Raw genomic sequence first — 13,934 nt, 5'->3', positions numbered from 1 at the left:
TATTTTATTGCTTTTCTGTTTTTATCTGATTATTGCTGTAAATTTGTGACTTTGGCTTGGATTCAAATATTGCATACTGTTCTGTTTTTGGTTCTCATGTTACAACATTAAGGTTGGCTAAGTTTGAGACATTGAGCTCGAGCTCGAGCTCGGCATAGAAAAGGTGAGCTTCAGCTCGACCGAAGCTCAAGCAAAACCTGCTCGATCCAATCCCAAACCAATGAAAGATGTCATTTTTTCCTTCAAATTCACATCCTGGTAATGATTCAACTTCAACCCGCCTTGTCGTCCTGGCCTAACGACGGGGAAATCTGCACTGATGAGTTATCGCATTCTGTCATAACCATCCTTTTCGACTCAAAAGGCTATGTCATTCCATGTTACCCAACAACAACACCACCCATGTCGTGACAATAAAATGCAATCACCATTAACAATAACGTACCTCGAAGGCTCGATTCAATGGTGTGTCGGGTTTGGAATTATGACAAAACCTTGTGTTGTTCTTATGTTGCTTTCGCCTTCTAGAGTACGACGCCATGGTCATATCGATTGTGTTGTGTAAAAGAATCTAGAAGGGAGTACGGCGCCATAGAAAGTAGGGTTTTTTTATGTTTTAATTGGAATTCGATTTTTACATATTTGGGAATAAGGGTGTGTTTGTCGTTTTTACAAACCGGTAAATTATATACCCCTAGTAGTTGCAAAACTAGCGTATATACCCTTGAGCTTGTTGAAGCTTGCAATCTGGTCGAGTCGAATATCGAGGAGCTCAAACTCGACTCAACTCAACTCAATCAGCAAGTTGAGCTCGAGCTTTTCTCGAGCCAAGCCCAAGCCGCTCGCGAGCAGCTCGGCTGGACTAGCACCCCTAAGGCTTTCCAAAACCATTTAGGGGGTTACATGTTATTTTAGATGGAGAGTTATTTTTAATTTTGTAAATTTCATATAATACACTCATGTCAGCTAGGTTGGGTTTTCTTTTACATCACTATAGATTTCAGTGAAATTCGTTACTTTATTATATAAAAACTACAATACCCTTTGTCTATTTATAATATTATTTTCAATTTTATTTCTTCAATTTTTATTTTAACTAAATAGTAATACTTATTAACAAATTTTATATAATAAAATATAATTGTCAGTGAGGCTAGAAAACGGGGATGAAATTTTTTTCCCCTTAATTATATAAAAACTAAATTATATACTTAAAATAAAAATTGAATAATATAAAATGGGAGAGGGTAATATAATAAGAAAAAGAATTCTGTTTGGTTCATTATTGTAATATTTTTTAGAGTAGTATTTTGAAAAAAATAAAATAGAGTTTAATTGAGTTATTTTAGAAAAGTAATTATTAATGTTTTGAGTTGAATAAAATATAATTGGATTCTAAGAATATTGAAACAAATATATTTTTAAGTTTTTTGGATAGGATGATGGAATACAATAAGATAAAAATAGTGAACCGAGGGGCCCTAAAAACAAGTTTCAATTCTATTAATGGATGTCAACTTTTTGGGAAAGTTTGTGACTTGCCAAAGCCCTTGAGTGTACTCTTTGACTATTTATAATTATAATTTTATTTTTAGTTTTTCTTCAAATATATATATATTTTTTTTAAACTTAAATAGTGAGGCTTCATGTATAGTTATACACTTATTAATTGATTTTATATATAAATTATAATTGTCAATGAGGCTTTAAACGGCCGACGACAAACTTTTTCAGCCCCTTAATTATATAAAAACTAAATTAATAATAAATTAAATCTTATACTTAAATAAAACAGTAATGCTAGACTTACCGATCCAATGACCGATTTTGACATACCGACTCACCTATCCAATTACCCAAATCTCAAAATTTAATTCAATTTACATGAGTCAGTATGCCAAATCGGTAGTTGAGTCGATAAGTTTAGCATTACTGTAAATAAAATAGGATAAGGAAGTATAATGGGATAATGGATATTAAAGTCATTTCACAACAAAGTTTCAGATTCAATCAACATATGTCTACTTTTTGGGTGTGTTTGTGAATTTCAAAAATCCTTGGGTGCTTAATTTTTCTCAAACCACAAGGAGGAAATTGTTATTTCCTCTAAGTTAAAAAGATCATTCATTTATATGAATCAGAAGTTCAAATAATTGTGCTTATAAATTTATAATGTACAGTATTAGAAATTAGTTGCTAAAAAAGTGATAAATCATATACCAAATAAATACTGTAAAAGAGGTTTAAGCCTTAAGGTCTTTGAAGGACAATATGATAAGACACTTAAAAATTAATGAATACTAGATGAAAATATATTGAGTAATACTAAATCAACAACTATTTATCACAAACTTTCTCTTATAACCCTGACGTGATAACTCGCAATTGGTTAGTTTATAATTAATTAATGGGACTCATGCAGGATTCATGTGAGACCCGTTGTGAACTGACAAATTGATAAATGTCACATCAGGGTTATGAAAGAAAGTTTATGAAAAAGGGTTGTTGGTATAGTATTATTCGAATATACTTCATATAAGAAAGAAATTTAGTGGTATTGAAGAGATACCTAATAATATACTTATATTAACTACTTACAAACCTACAAGTAAAGACTTTATTTAATAGTATAAAGAAACAATGTGGAGAAATTCATTAATTTATTTCTCTAAATATATTAATATTCACTGTAGTTTGCCAATTGAATATTTGGCGTATAGTTCGCATGTGGGCCAAGAAACAAAAATTGCCGCAAAAGCGGTTATCTAAAATCTGTGCCCGTCACTCATGCAATTCACAGTCCACCTTTATCATGCCACGTATCAATCGCAGCGCAACTCTGGTCACAGCCTGCGTGTCGCTTAAGCACAAGAAGCTTCCAGTTCGGCTCCCAATAAAACTCACCACGTGTCTTCTATTTCGATACACACTCTTGTCCCTTTCGTGCGTTTCTCCCGCCAACCTCGCTCTCCCTCAAACTCTCTCTCAGGTTAACTAAACTCACTCTTTTTCATACAAAATAACTCACAAAAGAGTCTCTCTATGATGCCAATTCATCAACTTTGGTGCCGAATTTCTTATAATAGGTAAAATTTTGTAACGTTTTGATGAAGGTTTCTGTTTTTTCAGTCATAACTCATACGTTAATTGTATGATTTATTAATGCTATGCTCTGCTGATAATATAATTAACTGGGGTTTTGTCAAAAACCCATTTTTTGTCATTCTCTTCGAAGAGATATGAAGATTATGCTTGAAAGGTGAAAACTTCCATCTTTTTTTGTGCGTTTAGTTGTTAAATTTTGTGTTATTAGAGATGGCAGGGAATTCTGATACAGTGAGGAAAACCCCACCTGGGATTTTGCTTATAAGAAGATTAAGAGGTAGAGATTGGTCTTTAAAAACGTATAGATACATGATTTTGCTGGTTACTTTCATAGCATACGCTTGTTATCATGCCTCAAGAAAACCTAGTAGCATTGTCAAGAGTGTATTGTATCCTGAACCTTTGACGCAGCAACACCCTTGGCCTATGGGCCAACTCTTTCTTAAGCAAGATTTTTTGAGCGTTCATCAAAAGAGATCGAATCATAAAGGTTGGGCTCCATTTAATGGAAGTGATGGGACATCAAGATTGGGGGAAATTGATGTTGCATTTCTTTCTTTTTACTCATTGGGGATGTATGTTGCTGGGCATTTAGGAGATACTTTGGATCTGAGGTTATTTTTGACTACGGGTATGATAGGGAGTGGCATTTTTGTGGGGCTTTTTGGTATGGGATACTTTTGGAAAGTTCACCTGTTTGGTTTCTATCTTGTTATGCAAATGGTTGCCGGTTTATTTCAAGCCACTGGTTGGCCTTCTGTTGTGGCTGTGATTGGGAATTGGTTTGGGAAAAGGAAGAGGGGTTTGATAATGGGTATCTGGAATGCACATACTTCTGTTGGGAATATTACTGGTTCTCTTCTTGCTGCCAGTGTTTTGGATTATGGTTGGGGTTGGTCTTTTATAGTTCCAGGTGCATTTATTGTGATGGGTGGGATCATTGTTTACTTGTTCCTGGCTGCTTATCCTGAGGATATTGGCTTTCCTTACATAGATGGTTCGGTTGCAAATGCGGAGACTGTGCGTAGAGATGAAGAATCCCAGATCAAAGGAAACGAGGTGGAAGTGCAAAATAATATAAGTTCTCGAAAAGGGTCTGGGAGTAGGAAAAGCGTTGGCCTTCTTCAAGCTTGTTTGATACCAGGTGTGATACCGTTTGCATTGTGCCTCTTCTTCGCAAAGCTGGTGGCCTACACATTTTTATACTGGTTACCCTTTTATTTAAGCCAGACAGGTATTTTCCAATATTTTTTTCATCTATTAGCCTTTTTAATTTCATGAAAAAGGAATCCAACTTTAATTACTTATAATCTTCTTGCTGTTTATATTTAATCTGATCAAATGTGGTTCGCTTTGTTCTAGTTATGGACTCCAGGTAACCAGATTAAAAGAGACTGCTATGAGGTTTCGTAATTTGGTCTTTATTCAGAGTCAGAGATTTGGATATTGATTTTGTTAATATTGTGTGATGTCAATCATGTGATTATATTCAGGATGACGCACAAAAAATACAAAAATAAATAAATAAATGAAAAGAAATAAGGAAGTATATATAGCCCAAGTATCTCATGTCTCTTTTCTCCTTCACTGATGCCTAAATTAGTTGTTAAATTCTTAAGTTTCAATTGATCATTGCATGGCCAAAAAAGAGCATCATCGTTGAAAGCAAAGGTTGCTTTCTGCAATCATATCTGTACATTTATAAAATGTAATTAATTTATTTTCTCCCTTTATATTAAATTGCATCTATAATGTTAGTGGATATAGAATGTGTATGATTTTTAATTGGCAGCTCTATCAGAAGTTCATTATGGATCGTATCTGTGTTTTCTAATAATATTACTATTGCTCCATTGTTAAGACACTCTTAAATTGAGCACTTACTATTTCCAATGTTGCTAATTTGCTAGCTTTTATCAATTTTCAAGACAGCCTAGTACCTGCCGTAAATTTTAAAATACTGCAAAGCAATATCCTGTTTTAAGGACTTGTGGTTGTTTGAATTCATTTTATGCAAGCCCTATGCTTCCTTATCTTCTTCAACTCTATGTTTTTACAGAAATTGGTGGAGAGTACATGTCAGTCAAGACTGCTGGAAATCTCTCCACTCTGTTTGATGTGGGGGGAATTGTTGGTGGAATCCTTGCTGGTTATATATCAGATAAACTTAAAGCTCGTGCCATTACAGCAGCCACCTTCATGTATGCTGCAATTCCATGCATGCTCTTATATCGCACATATGGGGGTGTCTCACAGACTCTCAACATTTTACTTATGATGCTTGCTGGCCTATTTATAAATGGACCATATGCACTTATCACTACTGCAGTCTCTGCAGACCTTGGCACACACAGTAGTGTAAGAGGTGATTCTCGGGCTCTGGCAACAGTGACCGCCATTATTGATGGTACTGGATCAGTTGGTGCAGCTCTTGGTCCTCTGCTTACTGGATTCCTTTCAGAAAGAGGGTGGAATTCTGTTTTTGTTATGCTAATGGTTGGTGCTCTTGTTGCGGGGCTTCTTTTGTCACGTCTAGTCATAGCTGAAATCAATGAAAAAACTAGCAAATCCATGACTCCATCCACTGGACAGCAAAATTTTGAAGGTAATTTTGTGATCTATCTTACAAACATGAACAAAGTAGATGCTAAGCTTGGATGTTCACATATTCATCAAGTCAATTTTTCCTTCAAGGTTATTTGATTCTGTTTTCTAAACTTTCCTGACATCTTGATTTTTGCCTAAAGGGATGTCAAATGGTGTATTATTGGTTTAATTTGAGTGTCTAAGGCTGAGTAGTTTCCCACAGTTTAATTCCCATATATCTCATAATCAGACCCTTGAAATGCCTCATTATATCTACATGTGAATCCTCCAAGACTTGGCCAGGACCAAATCTAGAGTATAAAGTAGTGGTAACCTATTTGTTATGCTATTTTCATGGTTGAGGAAATTAACCATGCACATTAATCAACAATTACTGAAAATTAGTTTGTTCAGCACTGAATATGGTCCTATCTAATGTCTCATGTATATCTTCTGAGAGTGTTTCCTGCTGAACTTCAACTGAAGGGTGAGACACAAGGAATAAAAAAAACTGTCCCTATCCATCCTTAAAAGGAAGATGATTTTTTTAACAAAATATTCCGCTAGGGGATAGATGCCTCTCCGTTATGGAACTACCTTTGCACACTCATTCTGGGTTTTATCATTTTGTGGTTAATTTTGATTGTGTTATTTGTTACATATTTAGGATATACATATTTTGTACCACTAAACTCTATTGATCATTTCCTTTTATCTTTTCCGTTAAAAAGAAAACAACGATGCAAGAGTGAGCCTGGAATAATATTTTTATCAATGCACATATAGTGCATTTATAAGTAATGTTGGTTCTAGCTTCTTATCTATTCTGCCTATTCTAGGATCTCATTCATGGGCCATGTCAGGTTATGTAGAATGTGAACCACTGAAACAAGCATCAAAATATTGTTTCAAAATGTGAGATAAGAGAACATCACATAAATGATCTTTGCATGTTTCAGTTTTTGTTGCAGATGCTGATATTCTCTGGATTGAAACGGAACTTGTTGCATGTTTTTGCTTTTTCTGCTAAGTAACATACTTAAAAATACACCTCTTTTGACATCAGTATCATTATTCAAGTTTCAAAATGACATCAAATCATTCAGTTCGTTCCTTTTTATTTTTGCTTGCCAAGGTGAAGGGATTTCGTATATCGTTAAATTATGCTTGACTTATGCAGGTTTTATCTTTTATTTTTCAGGTGCTGCATACCAACCACTTTTGAGTGACCAAAGGTGATGATCAGGGGTATGGTTCATGAAATTATTGAAGTTGGAAGGATTGAGAACAGATGCTACAGATTGAAGTACTAAATTAATAGTGCAGAACAACAGAAATAAAGAAATGTATTTTAGATGGCGTGGTTAATATTTGCAGCTTCAGTCAACTTTTTGTAAGAAAAATAAATGATATGTAGAGTTTATTTATTGGTTCTTTTGTGGGAAAGTGTGGAAGACTTGTTCTAAAGCACACCAAACTTTTGGTTACCAAATTCTGATGAACTGAGTCGGAATCTAATGCAACCTTAGTCTACATGTTTATGGACTGACGCTGGAGATGAACATGCATATTCAGCTAAGGTTAGATTCGACAATCGTGAATTATACTTTTTGTAGTTTATTATACTTTTTTGTATTTTTTTAATTTAAACAAAAATTATAATTTAAGTTTACTTTGTGGTATTTTTGTTTGAAATCTAAAAGCTACGGATGTTGTATTTTGTGCTTCTAAGAGGACTTAGGAACGTGTAACACAACACAAGAACAATCAACAGGCTATATCCTTTTGTGAATTATGAGATGTCTTGCTGTAATTTGAAATTGAAATTAATTCCCCACTTTATTTGTTTTTACTATCATATTTTAGCTTAGAATTAAGATAAGTTCATTGTTACAAGTAATGTATGATTTAATCAGTTTACGTGTCATATTGTTATTAACATGCTAATTATTAATTAAGCTCACCTTTTCTTTTACCCAGTAGACCAATACAATAAGTTCATGCCTAGATGCTCCATTATTCTTAGAAAGCATAAGATTATTAATAATACCCTTTTGATGTTTTTATATTAATTTAACACACCTCAGGTACATTTGTATGATAAAAGAGATTTCGTAGATTTGGATTAAATGCAGGATAAGTTTCCGGCTAGCTCGAGTTGGTCATATTTGGTTGGCTCAGTGTACGACCATCGATGTCCAATAGTGGTGGTCAACAGTCACCGGCTGCCGTTGGTGGCTAGATTCGGCCATTTGTCTTGGGTAATTTGGTGGAAGTGCAAGGGTAATAATATCTTAAAAACATTGTGTATAAGGATAAAATAGTCCATAAATGTTCTTGTAAATTATTTTCAAAACAAAGACATCATTGTCCAAAAAATTAATAGTTAGGGGCAAAATTGAAACAAAATTAAGATTATTAAGTAATCTTAAAATACTTAAAAGAATGGTAGTATTCAGATTATCACCTATATAATCGACAATTATTATTATTGGTTTTAAAGGATTATTAAAATCTTATATTACCTGACAACCAAATATGGTAATGTAAGTAATATAAGATAACATTATTTAAGTAATGTGAAATACCCTTTGGGTGATCTAATGGTAAAAGGCAAAAAAAGGTTCACGCAAGACACTAATAGATGGTCAAACACGAATAGATGACCACTTATTAGTGTTTGGCTACTACTTGAGTTCGAGTCTTTCCAGACATTAATAGACGATTATTAGGATCTTATCTGACTGGTAGTTTCAAAACTTAAGATGATTAATTGAAATATACACAAATTTATTCGAATATCTTGATAATAAAAAAATAAATAAAAAGGAACAAGTGAGTAAATTTTAGAAATGTGAGATAGAGGATAGGGAATAACATTATCACAACACACTGCTCTTTTTTATTAGAAAGAGCCAACAAAAAACGAATGGCTGGCTTGAAAAGACTATACTAATCTTTGACATTTATCCTCACAAAACAATAATACTATACTTATAAAGATTTTCATACAAAAAGTAGTGATAAAAAATAAATAAAAAAATAAAATAAAAAGTCAAACTCATTAAATTCACTCTTTTACTATTTGGTGTGTTCGAATATATTTGTAAAATGTCTTGTAAACGTAGTATTTATGTTTCCCACAACCACGTGTCCACTGTTAATTGTTCTAGACTCTTCCAAATAAAAACACGCGCTTTGCTATCTTACGCCGGTGACTTAAGTCACCCTATCGAAAGAGATTTTATTGTTATGTGATTATTATGACTTATGAGCATAATAAATTTTTTTGTTGCTTTTTTCCGATCATAATATTGTCAAAAAGACAATTAGTACCCTTTGAATACCGAAGCTATAAATACTCACCCAAAATGCAACACCGTTAAAAAGATATAATGGCAGAAGGGCATAATGGTCAGTTTAAATTGCATTAAAAAACTTAAACTGAAAAAATCTAACAAAAATAAAAAAAAAGAATTAATGGTCGGAGTTTCCCGATTGCCGTGGTGGCTGACTCGGGGTCGGCGTTTCCCGATCTGGTCATGCAGATTGGGGCCGTTGTGTCCAAATCGAGGTCTAGCCTTGCACGGCCGGCGTTTTCTGACTTGAATCTGGCTGCGCCAGTTCAGAATTCGGCCAGATCCATATCACCATGAAAGTTCGTTACAAAACAATCCACCTTCATCTACAACAGAAATATCAAACCCATAACCACACACAAAATTCATTTTGGGTTTCTATAAGGGTAAATTGATTTAGGTTGTGTACTACAGGAGGCGGTGTATTGATTTAGCGTCTGGGCATTGTTTTCTTTTAGCTTATGACTTATCTGATGGAGAAAGATTATGAGTCAAAGAGTAGATGAGGAAGAAGAAGCAGAGAAAGAGTTTAAGGTTGAGGCTTTCAGGTTCCAGTTTTTTATTTTTGACCTTTTGATAAGGGTAACAGTGGTAATGGACGAATTGGGAAAGTATAGTTTAGGCATTCAAGGGGTGGCAACTTATACTTTTGGTAAAACTAAGGTAAGAACATGTATTTCAGTCTAAATTTGTTTGTAGGCTTTTTTGACAAAATTATGCATGGTCAACAAAAGAAAAGAATGTGATGTTATAATGATTTAAAGGTGCAACAAAATTTTGATTCAATCCAATGATTTTATTATTGGATCAATTTTTAGTTAAAATACTTAACACATTAGTAGGACTCCAAAATCAATTAGGTAAATAAATTGTCTCAATAATTCTCTTAAATCAAGTAGCGCCATTAGAAAAATGGACTATCCCCACGCAGGCAGAAGAAATTCCAGCATCTTGTTAATATCTCCCGGCAAATCTTTGTTAATCGGAAGTGAAACAAAATTCAAGCCACCTCAATGTGTGGGGGTATTCCAATGTATAGTGTAGAAGAATGATGAGGTTTATACAAACAAAATCCAAATTAAAAGGAGAGATTTGTTGAGATGGGTTTAAACATAAACACTAGATTATTGTATTGGTACTTTGTGATTCTGGTGTTGGTGGAGCTAAGACAAAAGCATCAAAACCCACACCATGATTATTGATTACCTCATGCCCATTACTTAACAACGTGCGCAAAATAAGCTTTTCCACATGAAATGCTACCACTGAACCTTTAGTTTTAGCAAACTTCATCCGCAATTTATTTATTTTTATGATTAAAGTATTTTTAATCTTTGAAGTTTATTGGATACTTTATAAATTTAATATTTAAAAATAAATTACAAATATAATAATTTGCAGAATTTAATATTCAAAAGAGAAATTATAAATATAATAAGCGATTCTAAAGTTAAAACCGAAAAAATCAATTAAAAAAGTCTTTTTTAATAAAATTAGCTGGGAGTTACGTACTTCCGACTTTCCGAGGCTGAGTGCGGACACTTGTATTATTAGTGAAACACCTTCTAGAACTGGGGACATGGACATGGACATGGACATATTTTAATGAACCGGCATTTGATGTTTTTTATTTTATTTGACATTTGTTCTCTAATAAACCTACCAGCTTTGCCCCTTATACCCGACCCGACCCGCCCTTGCAATATCCGGACTTAACCCGCTCCAATCTATGCTCCGACACTTATTTTTAAAAAATAATATTAATTATTTTTTAGTTTATACTTTAATATATTTGTGTAATTATCTTTGAAAAAATAGAGTGTTTCTTTAATTTTGTTTTTCTAATAAATTTCATTCACTTAATGACTTCTGTCCAAATTAATAACCAAAAAAATAAAAATAAATCTAAATATAGTATTTTTATTAACTACATGAAATTAAAAGTTAATTTTTTTTGGTCACGAATTTAATACAAGTTGAAATGTTACCTGAATTGGATTTCGAAATGTCTACTTGGATTGGACGTGGGTGAAACTTTAGATAATACTGTATGTAGAATAGAATTATACGTAATATATAATCAGTAAATTCTCTGAAAAAGTAGATAAAACTTAAAAGCACTAAATTCTCCTACAATACGTGTCAACCACATAGTCAAGTAACATAAAAGGTCCATTCACTCACAGGCTTACAGCTAAACGTACATTTATCATTCTCCTCTATATATCAACCTTTCCACTCTCTCCTTTCCGCCTCACCAAGTTTACTTCTCAATTCTTGCTCGCTCTAACAAAGAAAAAAAGAAGCATCAAGCATGGCTCTCTCACGTGCCATGCTCCTGTTGTTCTTCTCTCTGGCTCTGCTAGCGTTCTCATCCATGGCTCAAGCCCCAGCACCAGCTCCATCAACTACAATATCAATGCCACCATCACCAAACGCCTCTCCACCTGCAACTCCACCCCCAGTTTCCTCACCTCCTTCAATGACCCCAACGAGCTCCCCCGTATCCCCTGAAATGAGCCCCCCAACCCCAGAAACGAGCCCCACATCATCCATGAGCCCACCTTCCCCAACCCCAGAAACGAGCCCCACATCATCCATGAGTCCACCTTCCCCAACCCCAGAAATGAGGCCCACATCATCCATGAGTCCAACTCCTCCACCTCCACCAGAATCAAGCCCATCACCAGGAGGAATGACAATGCCCGACACCCCGGCTAATTCCGGAGCTTTTGTTCGAGGAAATATCATGGCCTTGTTGGCATTGTTTGGAGGAGTAGCTCTAGTTCTCTTTGTTTAGAAACATTAGTGTCATTATTGTTTTAAACTTTTATTTTTCGATGGTGTAGATTAATTTAGATAATTATTATTATTTGTGTATTCTTTATGTTTTCGTCTTTTGGTTGATTTCTAGAGGTCCATCTGTGATTTGTGAGCATAGTTTGGAGATTTTCAATTGGATGTTACAGCTTTTGTGTAGCATTTTGACTTAATAAGAGAGACTTTGTGATCAGTATTTGAGCTTTAAGTGTTCATTTTATGCTCCCTACAATCAATTATACCACATCATGATTTTTCAACAACCATTAACAATATCAACAATTATATATATATATATATATAGTTAGATTTAAATTCATTAGAGCCATTTGACCACAAAAGAGAGAAATGAAAGCATATTGATAAAATGCTAGGTATTAGTATCTATGAAAAGGTTAGGTGAAGAGGTAGATGGAGTTGTGAATGGATGATGGAATTGTTTGTGAAGGTAATGTGGTAGTGGTGGGGAAGGATGGAAAGGGGGAGAAGAGGAAAAGTTAGGTGGTGCTAACTGTTACGGTAGAAAATATGTGGAAGTGAGGGAATTGAAAAGGAGAGAGAGATGATGAAGAGGCAGGTAGCTTTTGGCCCTTTTCTAAGTGAAGGAGAATGGGGTTTCGTTTAGTGGTGGAAGCATATGGAGGGGATGGGTGGTGGTGGGACTGGGAAAGTGATATTCANAGCTTTTGTTCGAGGAAATATCATGGCCTTGTTGGCATTGTTTGGAGGAGTAGCTCTAGTTCTCTTTGTTTAGAAACATTAGTGTCATTATTGTTTTAAACTTTTATTTTTCGATGGTGTAGATTAATTTAGATAATTATTATTATTTGTGTATTCTTTATGTTTTCGTCTTTTGGTTGATTTCTAGAGGTCCATCTGTGATTTGTGAGCATAGTTTGGAGATTTTCAATTGGATGTTACAGCTTTTGTGTAGCATTTTGACTTAATAAGAGAGACTTTGTGATCAGTATTTGAGCTTTAAGTGTTCATTTTATGCTCCCTACAATCAATTATACCACATCATGATTTTTCAACAACCATTAACAATATCAACAATTATATATATATATATATATAGTTAGATTTAAATTCATTAGAGCCATTTGACCACAAAAGAGAGAAATGAAAGCATATTGATAAAATGCTAGGTATTAGTATCTATGAAAAGGTTAGGTGAAGAGGTAGATGGAGTTGTGAATGGATGATGGAATTGTTTGTGAAGGTAATGTGGTAGTGGTGGGGAAGGATGGAAAGGGAGAAGAGGAAAAATTAGGTGGTGCTAGCTGTTACAGTAGAAAATATGTGGAAGTGAGGGAATTGAAAAGGAGAGAGAGATGATGAAGAGGCAGGTAGCTTTTGGCCCTTTTCTAAGTGAAGGAGAATGGGGTTTTGTTTAGTGGTGGAAGCATATGGAGGGGATGGGTGGTGGTGGGACTGGGAAAGTGATATTCACATGCTGTGTTAGCCCCACTAACATTTGTGTGTTTGTGAGTGAAGGCAGATTATTTTTCTTTTTCTTTTTTTAGGTCATAAGAGATTCTTAAAACTTTATTGTACAACTCACTTCCACTTCATAATAAATTATCAGAGGACCTTTAAAATTTGGGAATTTTTTCTTTAACATAATCATACTCTAATAACGCTTAGCCATGATTTCCAGCTTTTGAAAGATTGTTGTTAGAAAAACAACAGACAAGTGAAATCCCAAGTTGTAGTGTAGACAACAAAATTGCATCACCAAAACGACATCATTCTATCTATATTTCATCTCATGTGTTCAAATCGTCTATTATATAGCATAATTATCATCTTAAAAAGTTAAAAGTCTTCATCATAAAGGGTTATTAATGAAAGTTAACATAAAATTGATGTATTTTATATTTCTACATAAAGTTTGTCCTGCAGTATCCAGAAATGATGAGGTGGCTTGTTTATAGCTGAAAATGTAGAGAACTGATTCAATTTGTGGGTAAAGTCTAAAGAGAAATGTAAAGTAGTATGATATGCCCTTGCTAAAGTGAGCCATAAAAGCATTGGATTCCTTTTAGAAAAGCTCTATATCAT

General features: G+C 34.2%; 2 protein-coding genes across 3 annotated transcripts; one reads left to right on the top strand and one right to left on the bottom strand.

Moving 5' to 3' along the window:
- The first annotated feature begins 2,952 nt into the window (after nucleotides 1-2,952).
- On the top strand, nucleotides 2,953-7,286 carry LOC116113115 (putative glycerol-3-phosphate transporter 4). 2 transcript variants are annotated; one of them, XM_031399261.1, is made up of 4 exons: nucleotides 2,953-3,086; nucleotides 3,314-4,339; nucleotides 5,165-5,710; nucleotides 6,893-7,286. In XM_031399261.1, the coding sequence occupies exons 2-4, from the start codon at nucleotides 3,316-3,318 to the stop codon at nucleotides 6,928-6,930; spliced, it is 1,608 nt and encodes a 535-aa protein (XP_031255121.1). In that variant the 5' UTR covers nucleotides 2,953-3,086; nucleotides 3,314-3,315; the 3' UTR covers nucleotides 6,931-7,286. The 2 variants fall into 2 exon arrangements, with proteins under 2 accessions (XP_031255121.1, XP_031255120.1); XM_031399260.1 differs by having other exon boundaries at nucleotides 2,953-4,339.
- Nucleotides 7,287-11,432: 4,146 nt separating this feature from the next.
- On the bottom strand, nucleotides 11,433-11,801 carry LOC116113120 (glycine-rich protein 5-like). The gene has a single exon (XM_031399268.1). It carries the CDS (start codon nucleotides 11,799-11,801, stop codon nucleotides 11,433-11,435), a length of 369 nt encoding a protein of 122 aa, XP_031255128.1.
- Nucleotides 11,802-13,934: the final 2,133 nt, after the last annotated feature.

This window comes from Pistacia vera, unplaced genomic scaffold, assembly GCF_008641045.1.
Source record: "Pistacia vera cultivar Batoury unplaced genomic scaffold, PisVer_v2 Contig673, whole genome shotgun sequence".
Taxonomy (NCBI): domain Eukaryota; kingdom Viridiplantae; phylum Streptophyta; class Magnoliopsida; order Sapindales; family Anacardiaceae; genus Pistacia; species Pistacia vera.
This window is presented reverse-complemented; position numbering and strand designations above follow the sequence as displayed.

Bases quoted from the DNA above. Each gene is read 5' to 3' on its own strand.
- LOC116113115 (XM_031399261.1), top strand. From the start codon at position 3,316: ATGGCAGGGAATTCTGATACAGTGAGGAAAACCCCACCTGGGATTTTG. The intron at 4,340-5,164 runs GTATTTTCCAAT...ATGTTTTTACAG, and splicing joins CTTTTATTTAAGCCAGACAG to AAATTGGTGGAGAGTACATG. The intron at 5,711-6,892 runs GTAATTTTGTGA...TTTATTTTTCAG, and splicing joins TGGACAGCAAAATTTTGAAG to GTGCTGCATACCAACCACTT.
- LOC116113120 (XM_031399268.1), bottom strand. From the start codon at position 11,801: ATGATATTTCCTCGAACAAAAGCTCCGGAATTAGCCGGGGTGTCGGGC.